Source organism: Stenella coeruleoalba (assembly GCF_951394435.1).
Source record: "Stenella coeruleoalba genome assembly, chromosome: 3".
NCBI classification, from domain to species: Eukaryota; Metazoa; Chordata; class Mammalia; order Artiodactyla; family Delphinidae; genus Stenella; species Stenella coeruleoalba.
This window is the reverse complement of record NC_137148.1, coordinates 88636488-88651222: the sequence shown is the minus strand read 5'-3', so window position 1 is coordinate 88651222 and position 14735 is coordinate 88636488. Positions and strand designations below refer to the sequence as shown.

Here is a 14735-nt window from a genome sequence, read left to right as displayed (position 1 = left end):
ACGCTTTCCAAAACAGCATGCCATTTCTTTATGCAATTATTTGTTTCCATTTTATAGCTGTCATACTTGTTTACCTATAATGAAACATTGCTCTGCTCTTCTCATAGTAATCAAAACAATACAACAAAGCTAAAGAAAGAGAATGCGTCCCCCAAAAGTTAAGATGATATTCTGGGGAGATGCAATTAGAAATATATTCAAGTTCTGAATTCCAGTGACCTCTAATCAGTGAACAGGATAAAATGTATAAGTTCATATAAAATTTAAAGCATATTTAAATTTTTTTGCTTTGATTTGTAGGACAAAGACTTTAGAATTCATAGACATACATATATTTTGGGCTGTCAAGAATGGAGCCTGGGGGCCTTTCTTCATTACTTGAAAAATGAAAGGGAACTTTTAATCACGTTTTAGAAACTTTAATTAAATTTTGAAATACCTTACTAGAAATTCTTCCAATGAGGAAAAATACTTTTCACTGCAGTGTATACTATATACATATATAGTATTTATATATTTATGTTATATTTATGCTACATAAATATATATATGATATTTCTTAGGAGAAAAAAACATATAACATGTCTTGAGTATATCTAGTAAATATAAATCAATTAAAACTCCACTGCAATTACTACTGCTACCACAGAAATAGTTCCACAGAATGACACAGAGGAACAGAGTTCTGTAGCACAAGTCACTTCCATAAAAAATTCAACACAAAGAATGATTTACTTTCTCAATATAGAGTCCTGTATTGGTGAGGTACCAAAAAAGAAGAGAAAAAAATTGAATTCATCCAAAAGAACATTTATGTTAAGTTTGAAGAGGAACAAAAGATCACTGGCTAGAGGTATCATAAAATTCATCCAGTAATCATGATTAACAAGAGAAATAAGAATAGCAAATAGTTTAGAAGGTATCAGTGGAAGTGATTATAGAAAAATATTATATTGTTGTTATAATATAGCTAGTAAGGAAAATCATATCAAAAATGTATTTATGAAAATAAAGACAAAAAGAAAATATTCTATGTGACAGATGACAAATTTGGAGTTTTTGTGTTAATGCCTGTCAGCACCCTGACAGATGTGACTAATCGATCACTGGACTCTGTCACTGATCCTGGAATCCTTCTCAATGCACAACACAGACAGCCACTACCCATCACTGAAAGTTGGCACTGAAACCCATTTGTCAAACCTGCTCTCACCAACATTGTTCAAGATGTTCAATCAGAAACCTTACCCCCAGGCAAATAGTACAGGACTAGGTACAATCTTCTAGGATATGTGGTCAAGCGCGGGTTGACTTTCAAAAATTTGGAAATGCATGAAAATTCTTAAAAACCAAAATGGGAAGATAAAATTACAGCAGATAATGTTATGATTCTGTAAGTGGGATAAATTTTTAAAAGCTAACTGCCATCGGCAATTTAGAATGGTTTCAATTCTCATGATAGAGGCACTTAAAAAAATACAATCATCCATTTGCAAGAAAAGCAATCACTAAAGGCAGCAAGAAATTGAAACAACAGTTCCCTCAACCACAACACACCAGAAATTAAAGACTGCTACTGGTAACTGACATTAAAACAGTTTCTAGAATGTGTATTTATTATGGCTTAAAGCTATAAATAGTCTGAGTTAAAAAAAAAAATCTGAGACACGATAAAAACTGCAGTAGAGAATGTAATACCCAAAGTAGCTTTAACACCTGAGCAATCAAAATTATAGGTTTTCTCTAAATAAACGGCAAAATCCTTAATTGTTACTTTTAACATGAAGTAATGAAATTAGTGATAATGCAATTCTTGTCCAAAATCAATTGTTTTAGTCTTCACAAATATACATTACAATGTGATTTGATCTACAATCATTGAAAGTAAATACAGTCTATATTCATAGAAAGTAAAACAGGAATATGATAGTAGCTTAGTTTTAGTTGTTTTAATTTCCAGAAAAATAGTATCCCTATTGAAATGTATTTTAAAACACATGTGACTGTTGAACTATATTTGAAACATAAGCCATAATTTTAGTTTCAGAATAAAACTGAACACTAAGCAAAATTTTTTGGGGGGAATTAAGTAAAAAATATTCATTGAGATCAAATAAATGTATATTTAAGGTGCATATAACTTTGTTCTGCTGCAATTCTATGTTGTACAACCTCACAAGAATATGAAGTCAAAGGCTGCATAATGAAGCACATGAGAGAAAAATATACCTCAATAACCAACCAGCTTAAAGTTCACAATGGTTCAATCTGACAATGAACCCTCCCCACAGTACACAGTATCATGTGCTGTTTCAAGCAAATAAAAACTACACCAAATCCCCCACTTTATTTTGCTTATATACACTTAGCCATATTTAGGATCTGACATGAATTCTGCAAGAGATCTTAATTTGTATTCACACTTAGCAAAAAAAGATTACCTTCAGCTACAAGCAGCTAAAACCACAATCTATAAAGCATTAAAACCAAGTTGATGGTCTTGATATAATTAGAGAAAGTTTGCTAAAATCTCCTTTGAAATAACTAGTGTGCTCAAATCTTTTACCCTTGGCCAAATTCACTGTCATGAATTGTTTTACTAGTAGGATTTTCTGTAACTTTATAAGTAATTTCTTTGAAAAAGGAGAATAAGTAACACATGAAACAATCTTATTTGGCTACAAGTTTGTAGCTGCTTCTATGACTAACTTGTGGTATATCTTATCACTATGCTATTAATGATTATAATAAAACAAATTTTAATTAGTAAGTCATTGTCTAATGAGGTATACTTACCCCAGGAAGACAGAAAACAAGTGTTTCTGTAAACTAAGTAAGCAACTGTCAAAGAATGCTTTCACACAAAATATGAAAACCAACAAGAAAATACGTTTTGTGAAAGAAATTCACTGCTTTATGATAGCAAGTATATCAGTTTTCTAATACCCTATTAATAAAACTGGAAAATGTTTAAAAAATATTCTCCTTACCTGTGTATACAGTTTTTACTCTCAAGATAGGCCATACCAGAAGCAGCATCTAATGAAAATTTCACTAATTGTTTGAGTTTTATTTCATCCTTCTTCTTTCTCAGAAAGGAGAGGAAATCACCTCCTAGAAGAATTGACAGATGAACAATGAGACAAGATCATGATGAAAGTCATATTTATCACCTATTAGAGATACCTGACAGAACAAAAAGCATTACACATTTAACCATACTTTTTGCCCATTTCATTTAAGGTGAGGATAAAAGAAAATATGAAAAGAACACATCTTATTAGAAAGCAGACACCATGAATTTTCTTAGATGCAGTTTAAGTACTTTAAGTGCTTCACACTGTATATTACCCAACACATAATAATAACCAAAGTCATACAAAGACAGACTTTCCTCTGTCACAATTTCTCACCAATTTGCCTGGATAAAATGTTCTAAGAAATCTTATTTTCTCTAATACCAAATAAAAGATTACAATTATTATGAGTTAAAAGAGTAAATGATTAACAACACCATCACTAATAGTAGAGTCAGACAGGAAAAAAAAAAGAAAACTATGATTTTGATATGATTTAGTTGCTGAGTCAGATTGCATTTTTGTGCATCAAATGAATTCCAGTGATGACTTAGAGAAACTCCATAAAACAGCTTGGTCCAAAAAAAATGTAATGCAAGCCACATAGTAATTTTAAGTATACCGGTAGCCACATTTTAAAAAGTAACAACAATAAAAAGTTGAAAGTGGCTGAAATAGTATGTTTTTTCTTTAGCCCCATATATATAAAATATTATTAAATCAACATGCATCATTACAAAATTATTGTGGACATATTTTACATTTTATCATCCTAAGTCTTTAAAATATGTTGTGTATTTTACATGTATGGGACATCTCAATTTAGATGCAAATTTCCATCTGAAGTATTCGATCTGTATTTAGATTTCATCAAATTTACAGTTAAAAAAGTAGATTCACATACCTAGGTTGTTCCAAACATACTTAACCTTTTCTAATAATTGAATCATGTTACTGGAAATTAAATTTTAAAATTTAAATCAATTAAAATTAAATGAAATTCAAAATTCAGTTTCTTAGAAGCACTAGATACATTTCAAAATTTCAAGAGCTCAGGAGCCACATATGGCCAGTGACAACCATGTTAAATAGGGTAGCCTTAGACTGCATTCACTAACAGCATGGCATTAAACAATTTCCTTGTTAATGTATAGTGTAATGTATTTCATTATTAAACAAAACAAAACAAAACCAAGTTAAAGTATATTAGAATGAATGTTCTCTAAAAACAGTCATCCCTACTTTCTCTTTCTATTAGGCCCTCCGATATTAAGCCAGAATTTCGCAAGAGGGATTAACATTTTAATTGTCATTTCCTGATGTTTTTCATCCTCTTCACCAGGGATCTAGGCCTCCTTAAATAGAACAACTCTAGAGATGAAGACTTAATGGCTTTTTCTTTAATGAGAATACCTAGAAAATAAACAACTGCCTAACTCTCCTTAGAAAGTTCTTTTTCTAATCTCTTCTCCTATTCACAAATCAGTATTACAGAAATTTAGGTGGACTATTTGCAAAATCACTAAGCTATATGCTTTAAAAATAATCTTAATGGTGTCAGATAAGTTACTTTTTTTCCTGTTCTTTTAAAGAGAATATCAAATTTATTACTATGAACATTACTGAAATAGCTTCTATCAAGCTTGACTTAATTTTCTGAAACAAAAACAAAAACACCTAAATGCAACAGTAAACAGCAAAATTACTACTAATTTCTCAACTTTAATACGTTCAAAAAATATCTATTAAAATGGACTTGAAATCAATATTTAGTTCAAGTTACTTCCTGGACCAATATTCACATATATTAGTTATTTTGTTAGATATACATTGGCCTAGTTTAGAAAAAGTGCACCCTTCTGGTCTTGAAACCACATAAGATTTTTTCTAAGCTACGGAATAACTTTCAAATGAAAAAATCTTTTCTGCAATTTGATTAAAGCATCATATGACATAACCCCAGTGTTCTGCGGAATCCTAATATTATTTCTTTCCAAAACTAGCTCTCATTCAGCACTTTTCCTTCTGCCTCCTGCTCTTTTTAAACTAGTCTTTCACATAATCCTCTTCATACCCCCAATCCCCGGCCCAGCCTGTAAACCCTGTGAAGACAACTGCGCTTCTGTTGTTCAGCATGCTAATTTCAGTGCCCACCACAGGATGTCTAGCACGTAATAATACCTCAAAAAGCATGAAGACAAGCTACCCATGAAATTTTTTATTAATTTTAAACATTTCTTCCTTAGCTTCTCTCCAATGGTTAGAACTATGCTTTTCAAGTACTTGTTCAATGTTAAAATAATGTTTAGAAAAGGATGACATTACATCACTTATCAATGGCACCTGACAGATGCCATAAAATTCTTTAGATTCCAACAATAAAACTTAGTACATTTAAGACTCTGAGCTCATCTTGATAGATGCTTCTGTAACACCACTGCCTTACAAACTGCATCATTTAAAAAAATAATTTGCAAAGAAGCAATCCTTAATAGATAAGACTGTAAACGAACAAATGCACACTAGATTAATAAACAAAGAAAAGACAACACTTAAATAGAATTAAAAATTGGCTGAAAAGTGATGCCAAGTCAATAAAGTATTAGGAAGGTAGGGCTTCCCTGGTGGCGCAGTGGTTGAGAGTCCGCCTGCCGATGCAGGGGACACGGGTTCGTGCCCCGGTCCGGGAAGATCCCATATGCCACGGAGCGGCTGGGCCCGTGAGCCATGGCCGCTAAGCCTGGGCGTCCGGAGCCTGTGCTCCGCAACGGGAGAGGCCACAACAGTGAGAGGCCCGCATACCGCAAAAAAAAAAAAAAAAAGTACTAGGAAGGTAGAGTTAGATACAGCTATCAGAATACTGTGACACAGCCAAAGATACAGACAAAGGGTATCTGATTGTCTCTTAGTTAATCCAAGACTATTTCTACCTTAGAGAAATTTCTTGCTTAAAATCACTAAATCATTAAAGTAAATTTTAGATTTATTTCCCATTTATAGTTATTCATGCCACAGACACAGTGATCTTAAGTAAAGTAGCAGAGCTGCACCATTCCACAGCCCTAGTCAGCTTCCTGCAGAACACTGTTGAGAAGCAAGGTCTTCAGGAAAAAAATTAAATAATTAGCATTGGGTGAGTGTAGCCATTAAGGACCCTGAAGCAAAAATTAAACTATCCAAAGGACAGACTATGAGACTAAAGCTAGGATACCAAGAAAATAATTCAGACTGGGCCAGAAACATTTCTGTGGGGACTGTACCTGATTATTATCATTTAGTGAAGAAGAACTGCAGACTGACATCAGATGATATGATCTTCAGTATTCACTGTGAGGTTACTGTAGAAGATAGTGTCTGTTTCTTTGAACTCATTCTTTTGCCATTTTCATTGTGGCAGTTTAAAGAACCTCTCTTAGAATGTGTGATACATACAATAATCATATGTGCAGCACATGTGTATACATGTTTGCATATGCATGTGTGTATGTGTGTGGCTGGAGTAGCCCAACCTGATCACTGCAATAAGATGGTGGTGTTCATAACTGGGTAAAACAAGATAATAACTCCCCCTTTGTAACTCTGTCTTACCAAAGCTTATTTCTGTATGGCACATTAAACCAAGACAGGATGGATTATTTTCTAGAATTCTTCACCAGTGATGAATTTCTAAGACAATTCTTAGAATGTTTTTATAGCCAACTTTTAGTTTACTAACGAGACAGCATTACATGGTGAAAGGAACATGGAAATTGAAGTCGTGCTGATCTAGGTCTGATTGAAATGGAGCAGGCCCTATGGTCCTTGCCTCGCCCCATGTCCTCAGCCTGCCTTTTGTCTGTGGAAAAACTTTAGCTAAAGAATATGTTTAATCAGAGAAGTGAGAAAATGCAGAAACAGAGGAAAACAGTCAAAGGAGACCAAATAATAATAGTTTAGTCATTAAGCATAGTCGAGGACCTTTAGTTCCTCCTTAAGGGCTGTAGATAATACTCTGAGCCTTATCCTGTGAGCTGTCCTACAGATACTGAAACCGCCACCAGGTGGAAGAAGTTAACTACATGATGGCTAGGCTGTGGCCATGACATAAGCTGCCGCAATTCTGAGAATTGGCCTCAAAGAGCCTGGAACTGAAGATTAACTGTACCTAGGACAATCAAGATGACACTGTCAGACTACCGATGACCAATTTCAGGATGACTGTCAGAGCTGACTGAATTGTTTTTGCATGTAGCTCCCTCCCTCTGCCTATAAAAGCTCTTGCCCCCTGATTGTTGGGGCGGCGGGTGGAGGAAGTTGGCCTTTGGACAGGTGTCCACCCCCGCCTCCACCCTGGTTGCCAGCATCCAAAATAAAGCAAACTTTCCTTTCCCCTAACCTGGCCTCTTTATTGGCTTTTGAGCGGTGAGCAGCCGGACCCCACTTTCGGGTACATGATTAGCTATGTGACCCGGGGTAAGTTGTTCAATCTCTCTAAACTTCTTTAAAACATAAGGATTGGGCTTCCCTGGTGGTGCAGTGGTTGGGAGTCCGCCTGCCGATGCAGGGGACACGGGTTCGTGCCCCGGTCCGGGAGGATCCCACATGCCGCGGGGCGGCTGGGCCCGTGGGCCATGGCCGCTGAGCCTGCGCGTCCGGAGCCTGTGCTCCGCAACGGGAGAGGCCACAACAGTGAGAGGCCCGCGTACCGCAAAAAAAAAAAAAAAAAAAAACCCGTAAGGATTAATTCCTTTTATTTCTCAAGATGGTTTTGAAGACTAAAATGTATCTAAAGCACTAAGCATATGCCTAGCACATGGTACACACAATAAACACTACAACTTATCATTATTTTTGTTGAAGTTATTTTGCATATAAAATAAGGAAGAGTTGTAGCAGGGACTGGTTGTTTGTCGCACATCAATTTTCCCTCATTCACCTCAATTTCCTTTAGGAGACTGCCCTTCTCCCATTTTAGAAAGTATTTACCTCACCTCAACAATAAAGGTGATCCTAGATTCGCTTAACCCAATCAATGGAGTCCATTTCCCAGTGACTGACTCGGGGATAGGCACATAGTTTAATTTAGGCCACTGAGATACAAGGAGATACTTTAAAGCGTGAAATAAACTTTTTTTTTTTTTTTTTTTTTTGAGAGAGAAGTACCAGGAAAGAAGCATTCTCTGCAAGTGGAAGTGTACAGGACAGCATGTAGCACCACAAAGACTGGCAGCCTTGGGATGAAGCTATCACTATGGAAAGCAGAAAGAGTAAAGGAAAAAGAATACTTTTTGGTGACATGTTTGATCCACTGGATCACATACTGCCTCAAGAGTGATTTCCCTCTAGAGTTTCCAATTAAGTGAACGAATACAAGCTCTAAGTTTTTTGATATATATCCCGTATTGGCACTCAACGATTCCTTATGGATAAAACAGTATCTATATTAGAAGACCTTGAGAATTAAAAAGATAATATATATATATATATACACACACACATATATATATATATAAATGTCTGGAACAATTAGGAAATAATGAATAGAAGTGCTTTATTTTGTTTGCAGCCAACTTTTAGTAAGAGGATAAAAGACCATTTTATTCTCAGCAGCTCTTTCTCAAAGATTTCTTACTCTGTGCTGTGAAAATCTGATCCTACCCGTTCTTTCAGTATTAATGGGACTCTGAGGACCTGATCATATTAAACAAACTCGGAGAGGTTATTATGTAAACAAGAATACTAATTTATCAATTTGTCATTTGAGAAAAGGGATCATCAGGGCCATACCACTAATGATTTCTTGTCATTGAATCATGTAGAGATCTTAATTTATCTTCAAACAACTTCAAAGGTTATTAAACTAAGAGATACTAGTCCCTAGTGATATATAAAATGTATAATTCATTACCCTTGTGTTTTAGGTTATCAATTTATTCCTGAGAAGTTTGGTTTAGTTGTATTCACTTATACATTTAAAATAGGATCGTAATCAAAGCAACAATTATAGAGAGCTATTATGGGGGCTCCATTTATGTCATTGTTCAGAGTTCTTATTTAAAACAAAAATAAACTTTAAGCCAGCCCATCAGAAATAAGGGGAAAAAATCTATATGATAATCATAAACAATGAATGCTGATTCAACTTTTACCCAATGAGACACAGAATAGGTTTTATATAGTAGGAGGTAAGCCAAAACAAGTTCTTGAAGAAGAAAGGATCCATCAAACACTGAAGCAGAGAATACTGACTGGTACCTGTAGGTTATACTTAGGAGAGATGGATTTCACAGAAAGAGAGATTAGCCGGGAGAACATGCAAGTTGTTAATCGAGGTGATGAGGGCTTATACTAAGAATTATCCACCTCCCCCCCCTCCAAAAAAAAAGACAAAAGCATTAGATCTGAAAAGACTGTACTAAAGCTAGACATGGGTCAGTTTGTGGGGAAAGATGAGAAACATGAAACACTGAAAAACTGAAAGTGACCCCAAGAATATACTGGCTTTTCTGATACCGTCATGCTCTTTTTAAAGATGCACCTTATGAACAGCTTGCTACCTAAAGTAATGTAGTTCGGCCGGGCCAAAGGCAGAGCTGAGTGTGTGGTTTTCCCAGTTTAGATTAATACATGACATTAGTCTTTTCAGGTGAGGTTTCCTAATAGCCATGCTCTGCCAGCACTGCAGAGTACCGGGACCTTTTGCATTTCTCCTTTGTAGATGATCTCCGAGAACATAACTCCCTGACGGTCATGATAACAGTTCTGTGAAATAAAAGAGCGCATTTCACAGTATTTTTAACTTGCTGGTTCAAGGGGCACCAGCTATAATCTTGCTAGACATTATGTGGTCTGCCAGGACAGATGCCAGAGTCAACTTTCCCAAACCATCAGAATGTCAGTTTCCAGAAAGTACTTTGGAGATAATCAGCTTTTTCATATTGTGGGGGAGGGAACTATATCAACCTGACTTTTATTCTTAAGGTGGTGATTTTGGTGATATAATTGAAATTCTAAGGCAAGTGTCTGCAAACTATGGCCTAGAGGCCAAAGTCAGCCCACTGCCTGTTTTTGTAAATAAAGTTTTATTGGAAAACCACCACACTCATTCATTTACATACTATCTACAGATGCTTTCAAGCTATGATGCCAGAGTTGTGACAAGAAACTGATGCCTAAACATTTTACTATCTGGCCCTTTATAGAAAAAGTTTGCTGACTCTTGGTTTAAGATATTACTCAGTATTCCACATAGCTGTAGGCCCTTTCATTCAAAGGTTCTTATGATTGCTTTGGCTACTTTGAACCAAGATTTTACTTTTCACTGTGTGTTTTTTGCATGAGGGCTCAATAGTGCTACTTTTTAATGCTAAAAAAGGAAGCTGAAAAGGTAGATTCACCAATTAATTTTGTGTCCTAAGGCTGACACACATAGTTACACACAAAAACATAATAGAGCGAGATCACAAATCCCCCGCCATCCTCCCAAGCCACAACGCACCGTCCTGCCACCAAGACAAAGAAATTCCACAGTCTGTCTCTCCCTGCTTTCAGGCCAAACGACTTACTTTTCTATTTGTGGCTTCTTATGCCCCTCAAAGCTGCCTTTGATATAAAATATAACGAATGGACAGGAAGATCAGGTGTATAAAGATGCTGGCTCCTGGAATACCCTTTAAATACTTAGATGCTACAATGGAATTTTTTCTAAATAAAAAATTCAATGGAATGCTTATTTTGATGTCTCTATCTAGTACAGGAAAAATGCAGAGAAAAAGAAAAAGGCATCAATTCAAGCTTCCTTAGATTTTTAAAGAGATGTGGGATAAAAAGACAAATCCAAAAGTACGTTTACATTTAATAAGGGAAAAATGTTTATAAAAGCTAGCAATATTTTTAGAAATTGAATTTATCATAGGCTAGATATTTTAGAGACATTATATTCCCCAAATCAATGATATCAATGACTACTTTATTAAGACCTATTACATAATCTTGTTATCTAAAATAATTATAAACATATATTTATATCTTCACATCTACGCATTTTTGTTGGATATGGTCAGAATTTATGCAAAGGTTTTGATCAGAAATACATTCACAAGTTATGGAACTTTCTATCAAAATAAAAATTATTACTTTAAAATATACTTTTAAAGAACACATTGCAGCAAAAAGTTTGGAATGTCAGTATTAAGGAAAAATCAGAAAAAACCAGAGTCTCCTTTTTCACATTTTAGAAAGTTGTGGCAAAAAAACTCAAATTTATCCTCGTAATTCTAAGCGTATAGTATAATATTGTTAACTATATTCACAATATTGTACAACAGAGCTTTAGAACCTTCTCATCTTGCATGACTGAAACTCTATGTACCTAATGACCAACTCTGTTTCCGCCTCCAAACAGCCCGTGGCAACCACCATCCTATTTTCTCTATGAGTTTGATTACTTTAGATACCTCATATAAAGTGGAATTATACAGTATTTGTCTTTTTGTGATTGGCTTATTTCACCTAACATAATGTCGTCAAGGTTCATCCATGTTGCAGATTTTGACAGGATTTTCTTCTTTCTTTAAGGCTGAAGAATATTCCACTGTATGTACATGGCACATTTCCTTAATCCAGTCACCCAATGATGGACATGTAGGCTGTTTCCACCTCTGGACTATTGTGAATAATGCTGCAATGCATGTAGGTGTGCAAATATCTCTTCAAGTTCCTGTTCCATTCTTTTGGATATATATAGAGAAGTTGAATTGGTGGATCATTACTGGAGTTCTATTTTTAATTTTTTGAAGAATCTCCATGCTCTTTTCCATAGTGGCTGTCCCAATTTACCAACAGTGCACAAGGCATTCAAATTCTCCACATCCTTGCCAACACCCATTATTTTCTGGGTTGTCTTGTTTTTTATTAATTTATTTTATTTATTTTTGCTGTGTTGGGTCTTCGTTTCTGTGTGAGGGCTTTCTCTAGTTGTGGCAAGCGGGGGCCACTCTTCATCGCAGTGCGCGGGCCTCTCACTATTGCAGCCTCTCTTGTTGCGGAGCACAGGCTCCAGACGCGCAGGCTCAGTAGTTGTGGCTCACGGCCTAGTTGCTCCGTGGCATGTGGGATTCTCCCAGACCAGGGCTCGAACCCATGTCCCCTGCATCGGCAGGCAGACTCTCAACCACTGCGCCACCAGGGAAGCCCCTGTCTTGTTTTTTGATAGTGACCATCCCAGTGGGTGTGAGGTAATATCTCTTTGTGGTTTTGATTTGCATTTTCCTGATGATTAGTGATACTGAGCATCTTTTCATATGCTTGTTGGCTATTTGTTTATCTCTTTAGAAAAATGTATATTTAAGTCCTTTGCCCATTTTTTAATTGAGATATTTGGGTTTTTGTTATTGAGTTACAGGCATTCTTTATATATTCTGGATATTAACCGCATATCTGATATGATTTGCAAATTTTTTCTCCCCTGTGCTGTAGGTTGCTTTTTCACTGTTGACTGCTTCCTTTGTTGTGCAGAAGATTTTAAGTTTGATGTAGTATCATTTATGTGTGTATATTTTTCCTTTAGTTGCCTGTGCTTTTGGTGTCATATCCAAGAAATCATTGCCCATTTCAATGCCATTATATTTTCCCTATTATTTCTTCTAGGAGTTTTATAGTTTCACATCTTACATTTAGGTCTTTAATCCATTTTCAGTTAACTTTTGTACACATGTAAAATAAGCATCCATCTTCACTCAATTGCAAGTGGATATACAGTTTTCCCAATACTGTTTATTGAAGAGACTATCCTTTCCCATTCTGTAGTCTTGGCAGCCTTGTCAAAGATCATTTGACTGTATATGTTCGGGTTTACTTCTGGGATCTCTATTTGGTTCCACTGGTCTATCTGTCTGTCTTTGTGCTGGTATCATATTGTTTTGATTACTGTAGCTTTGTAATAGGTTTTGAAATCATGAAGTAGGAAGCTTCTAAATTTTTACTTCTTTCTCAATAGTATGGTTTGGCTATACTGGGTCCTTTGATGTTCCATGTGAAGTTTAGGAATTTTTTTTCTATTTCTGCAAAAAACGCCATTGGGACTTTGTAGGGAGTGCATCATATCTGTAGATTGCATTGAGTAGTATGAACATTTTAACAATATTAAGTCTTCCAATTCATAAACACAGGATGTCTTTCCATTTTTTGCGTGTCAAGTTCTTTCAGCGATGTTTTATAATTTCAGTGTACAAGTCTTTCAAGTCTTTCACTTCCTAAGTTAAGTTTATTCCTAAACAATTTATTCTTTTTGATGCTGTTGTGAATGGGATTTTCTTAATTTCCTTTTAGGATTGTTAATTATTATTGTATAATAGCACAACTGATTTTTGAGTGCTGTTATAGGATTTCCAGTACTATGTTAAATAGAAGTCGTAAGAGTGGGCACCTTTAACTTGTTCCTGATCTTAGAGGTACAAGCTTTCAGTTTTCACCACAGAGTATGATGTTAGCCCTGAGCTTTTTTCCATATGATCTTTATCATATTGAAATAATTTTTTTATTCCTAGTTTATTGAGTGTTTTTATCATGAAAAGGTGTTGAATTTTGTCAAATATTTTTCTTGCATCAGTTGAGATGATCCTGTGACTTTTGTTGTTTATTCTGTTAATGTGGTATCTTACATTTCTGGATTTTCATATGTTGAATCACCCTTGTATCATATTTACACATAAAACACACTTACACTAAGATCACAAATTTCCTTCTACCCTCCCCATCCAATGTCTGCTACTTATGCAAAGTCTAACTGACTGTTTCTGTCTCTACTTTCATGTCAAATACTAACTGCCATCCTCACTCATCAGAGAACAAAATATACACATTTTAAAACTGCTCATCAGAAATCTGAGGTAGCGTACAGCAGAAACTCTTCTGACTTCCTGGCTCACTGTCAATAACACTTGATTCTTTAGATGAACCACATGTCTCAGTACAGGTATCTTTCTGTAGTCCTTCTCTCTGTAAGAGATCGTTCATTTCTGAAGGAGCTCTTGATCATTTCATCCACCTGGGGCTATCTTAACTGTCTATAATTCACCTTAAACTGCACTGGCTGAATAAAGAGGGGACAGTCTGAAATCAGAATATCCTTTATAACAGCATCAAAAACCAAAATACTTAGAAATACTTTTAGACAGGGATGTGTTACACTTTTACACTGACAACTACAAAACACTGTTGAGAAATTAAAGAAGTGCAAAATAAATGGAACAATATACCCAGTCCATGGATTGGAAGATTAATATTGAGTGTTAAGAGTCAATTCTCCCCAAACTGATCAAGTGCAATCCCAACCAAGTTCCAAGCAGGCTTTTTGGTTTGATTTCACAAGCTGCTTATAAATTTTTACATGGAAATGCAGAAGATTTAGAATAGAGAATAATGATGAAAAAAAGGGCCAATTGGGAAGAGACAGACTACCCAATTTTAAGAATTACTATAAAGTTACAGTCAAGGGAGTATGTTTTGGCTTCAGTATAATCAAGTAGATCAATGGAACAGAACAGAGTCGAGAAATAAACCCACCTACTTATGGCCGATTCATATACTACATAAGACACCAAAGGAATTCAATGGGAAAAGGAAATTCTGGTAAAGAATTCATATACCATTTTAAAGAACTGGTAGTGGGAGAACTCG

General features: G+C 35.4%; 1 protein-coding gene across 8 annotated transcripts in view; it reads right to left on the bottom strand.

Moving 5' to 3' along the window:
* The window catches only part of FER (FER tyrosine kinase), a 463302-nt gene that overhangs the window by 105048 nt on the left and 343519 nt on the right, over nt 1-14735 (bottom strand). For 7 of the 8 annotated variants that reach the window (XM_079916621.1, XM_079916626.1, XM_079916625.1 and 4 more), the window contains one exon: nt 2991-3114. In XM_079916621.1, coding sequence (XP_079772747.1) covers nt 2991-3114 — 124 coding nt within the window. Of the gene's footprint in view, nt 1-2222; nt 3115-14735 lie in introns of those variants that run through there. The other variant, XM_079916628.1, reaches the window with a different exon arrangement.